This window comes from Orycteropus afer, unplaced genomic scaffold (assembly GCF_000298275.1).
Source record: "Orycteropus afer afer isolate SDZICR_OR568_19922 unplaced genomic scaffold, OryAfe1.0 scaffold00282, whole genome shotgun sequence".
In the NCBI taxonomy this organism is placed as follows: domain Eukaryota; kingdom Metazoa; phylum Chordata; class Mammalia; order Tubulidentata; family Orycteropodidae; genus Orycteropus; species Orycteropus afer.
The window spans coordinates 4407430-4410219 of record NW_006921869.1 but is presented as its reverse complement, the minus strand read 5'-3'; the positions used below and the strand labels follow the sequence as shown (position 1 = coordinate 4410219).

The 2790-nt window shown below is 47.6% G+C and overlaps 1 protein-coding gene across 1 annotated transcript in view; it reads right to left on the bottom strand.

Moving 5' to 3' along the window:
- The window catches only part of CHCHD6 (coiled-coil-helix-coiled-coil-helix domain containing 6), a 105139-nt gene extending 102741 nt beyond the window's left edge, over positions 1 to 2398 (bottom strand). Inside the window, exon 1 of the mRNA XM_042782277.1 lies at positions 2312 to 2398. Coding sequence (XP_042638211.1) covers positions 2312 to 2398 — 87 coding nt within the window. The remainder of the gene's footprint in view (positions 1 to 2311) is intronic.
- Positions 2399 to 2790: the final 392 nt, after the last annotated feature.

The following is a 2790-nucleotide window of genomic DNA, read 5'->3' as shown; positions in this document are numbered from 1 at the left end:
GACCCCTCCTTGGGTTTCCGAGGCAGTATCACTACGGAAGTAGACTGCCCCATCTTCCTTCCGAAGAGTGGCTGGTGGGTTTGAACCGCCAGCCTTCTGGTTAGCAGTCAAGTGCCTTAGCCACTATGCTACCAGAGCTCCCATGTTTGACATAATACTAACACTCAAAAAAAAAAAAAAGATGATGTTCCTCTGTCAATGCAGATGGAGTCACCTCCAAAGAATAAACCTTGGAAAATTTGACCTGACCCAAATTTTCAACATTCCTAAAGGTGACTAAAACTCTGGTGGCGTAGTGGTAAGGCATCTGGCTGCTAACCAAAAGGCTGGCAGTTCAAACCCATCAGGTGCTCCTCAGGAAGCCAATGAGGCAATCTATTTCCATAAAGATTTACAGCCTTGGAAACCAAATAGAGGTGGCTATGAGTCAGAATTGAGTCAGTGGTAGTGGGTTGGGTTTGGTTTAAAGGTGACTAAGGAGCTCTGGTTGTGTAGTGTCTAAGGCACTTGACTGCAAACCAGAAGGCTGGCGGTTCAAACCCACCAGCCACTCCTCAGAAGGACAATGGGGCAATCTACTTCTGTAGTGATACTGCCTCGGAAACCCAAGGAGGGGTTGCTATGAGTCAGATCCCACTCGACAGCACATAACAACAACAACAACAAGGTAAGAGAACAACCAAATGGAGCCTAGGGGAATCTTTCTAAATTATAATTCAGGTTCCAGCCTCTCAAGTTTCTATTTGGCAAGGCAGGTCAACAAGACCAAAAAACTCCTATCAAGAACCAAATGTGCGAAGTACTGTGCCAGGCTTACACACCCCTACAAAGCACAAAATATTTTTCTAAATACTTTCTCATATATCTGCATCTTATCCTAGGCAGCAGAGCTGATATTATTACCACCACCATCACTCACTCACATACACCTTTTTTTTTTTTTTCAGTGAATTGACTGAGGCTTAAGTTGAACATTAAGTTGTTCACCCAAGGTCAAACAGCTAATGCACATCTGAGCCTAGAAGTCAGATCTCCTGAAGTCTTTTTCTGAGCCACTTCCCTAATCAATTTACCTACACTAGTCTCTGTGCATTCCATCTAAAGTTGGTTCATTTCACTGGATTCGTTCATTTAATCACTCAACAATTATTTACACAGCACCCACTATGTGCCAAGCACAGGAGTAAGAGGCGTAGCATTAGTAGTTAAGGAATAGGCCTTAGAGTTGGCTTACTTCAGTTGCTGTTCTCATTCATTACCTAAGTGACCTGGATAAATTAACCTCTCAGTGCCTGTTTTCCTTAATTCATAAAATGGGCTAATAAAACGCTATCTCACGGGGCTGTTGAAAATTAAATACCTGTAAAGGTTTTAGCACAATGCATAGCCCCTCTGCACTCAAATGTGAGCTGTTTTTATTCCTCTAGGTTCTGAGAGAGTAATCAACCAGCCTTGGCCTCCAAGAGTTTACACTGTAGCAAGAGATAGATAAACTATCACTAGCCGTTTCAAATTGTGACGTGATGCATGTTTTGGAAATAAAAAATGCGTAGTCATGGGAGCAGGAAGCTACTTTAGACTGAGTGGTCAGGGAGATTCCTGAGATATTTAAACTGTAACTAGAATGACAAGAAAGCGCCAGATATAACAAACGCTAGGGATCTGTGCTTGAAGCAAGCTGTCATGTTCGGGAAATAAGGTCCATGAGGCTCTGAATAGGAACAAGGGGAACTGACACGAGATGTGATCAGAGAGGTCAGCATGCACTAGGTCAACTTCGTAAATAAAGCGAGGTAAAGTAAACTGGCTCCTCTTCATCTTAAAGGGCTCGGTACCTATTGGAGAATTTTAAGCAAAAAAAAAAAAAAAAAGGATATATGATCTGATTTACACATTTTACAGTGCGCCTTTTACACATTTTACAGTGCCCCTTTGACAGAACTGTGGAGGATGATTTGTCGAGGAGAAGAGTGGCAGTGGAGCGCCCCAGTTAAAAGGCCACTGCACTTGGGCAGGATTGGGAAAACATACACCAAAGGCGCGCGGGGCCAGGAATGGAAAGGGAAGGGCACGGAAATAAGTGCAAGTACAGGAAATGTGAAAATTAAGTCACCGGAGCTCTAATGTGTGGCCCCAGGTTCCTTCGCATCCTAGTGGTCTTCTTCTCCACTCCTGCCCTGAATCCAATGTAGTGTTCACCTTGCCATGCCGGTGCGGTGCTCACTACCGGCCGCGCTCTCCGCCCAAGCGCATGCCCGCCCTCCACTCCCAGCCCGCGCACGCTTCTCGCCCCGCCGGCAGCACCGCTCACCCGGATGCCCTGCAGCACCCGGACCCGCTCCTCCTCATCCATTCCGAAGGACACCCTGCGGCCCTCGCTGCTCTCGGCGCTTCCCATGGCAGGAGGCAGGAGGCGGCGGCCACTTGGCTCCAGAGCAACCAGATAAACGCCAGACTACGCTCCCGCGCCTCACACTTTCCAGCACTCGCGGTTGCCGCCTCAGAGCTTGTGGCCGGCACACACGAACAAAATCACGTTCTATTGGCTGCTCCTGGAGGCTTAGCCAATCACGGGAGAGCAGCCACAGGGTTTTGTGGGGACTGTAGTCTCGTGTGGTGCTGCTCTTGGTAATGAGGGAGGCAGGTGGGCGGGGACGGTCAGTATTAGTGAAGCAAAATAGGTTACGCTTCAGTAGACAGTGGGTGAGGATGGACAGATGGAGCGAGGAGCAGGCGGTGATGGTCAGGTATCCGCTTTGGAAAACTTGCCCTCCAAGCAGAGCCAACATT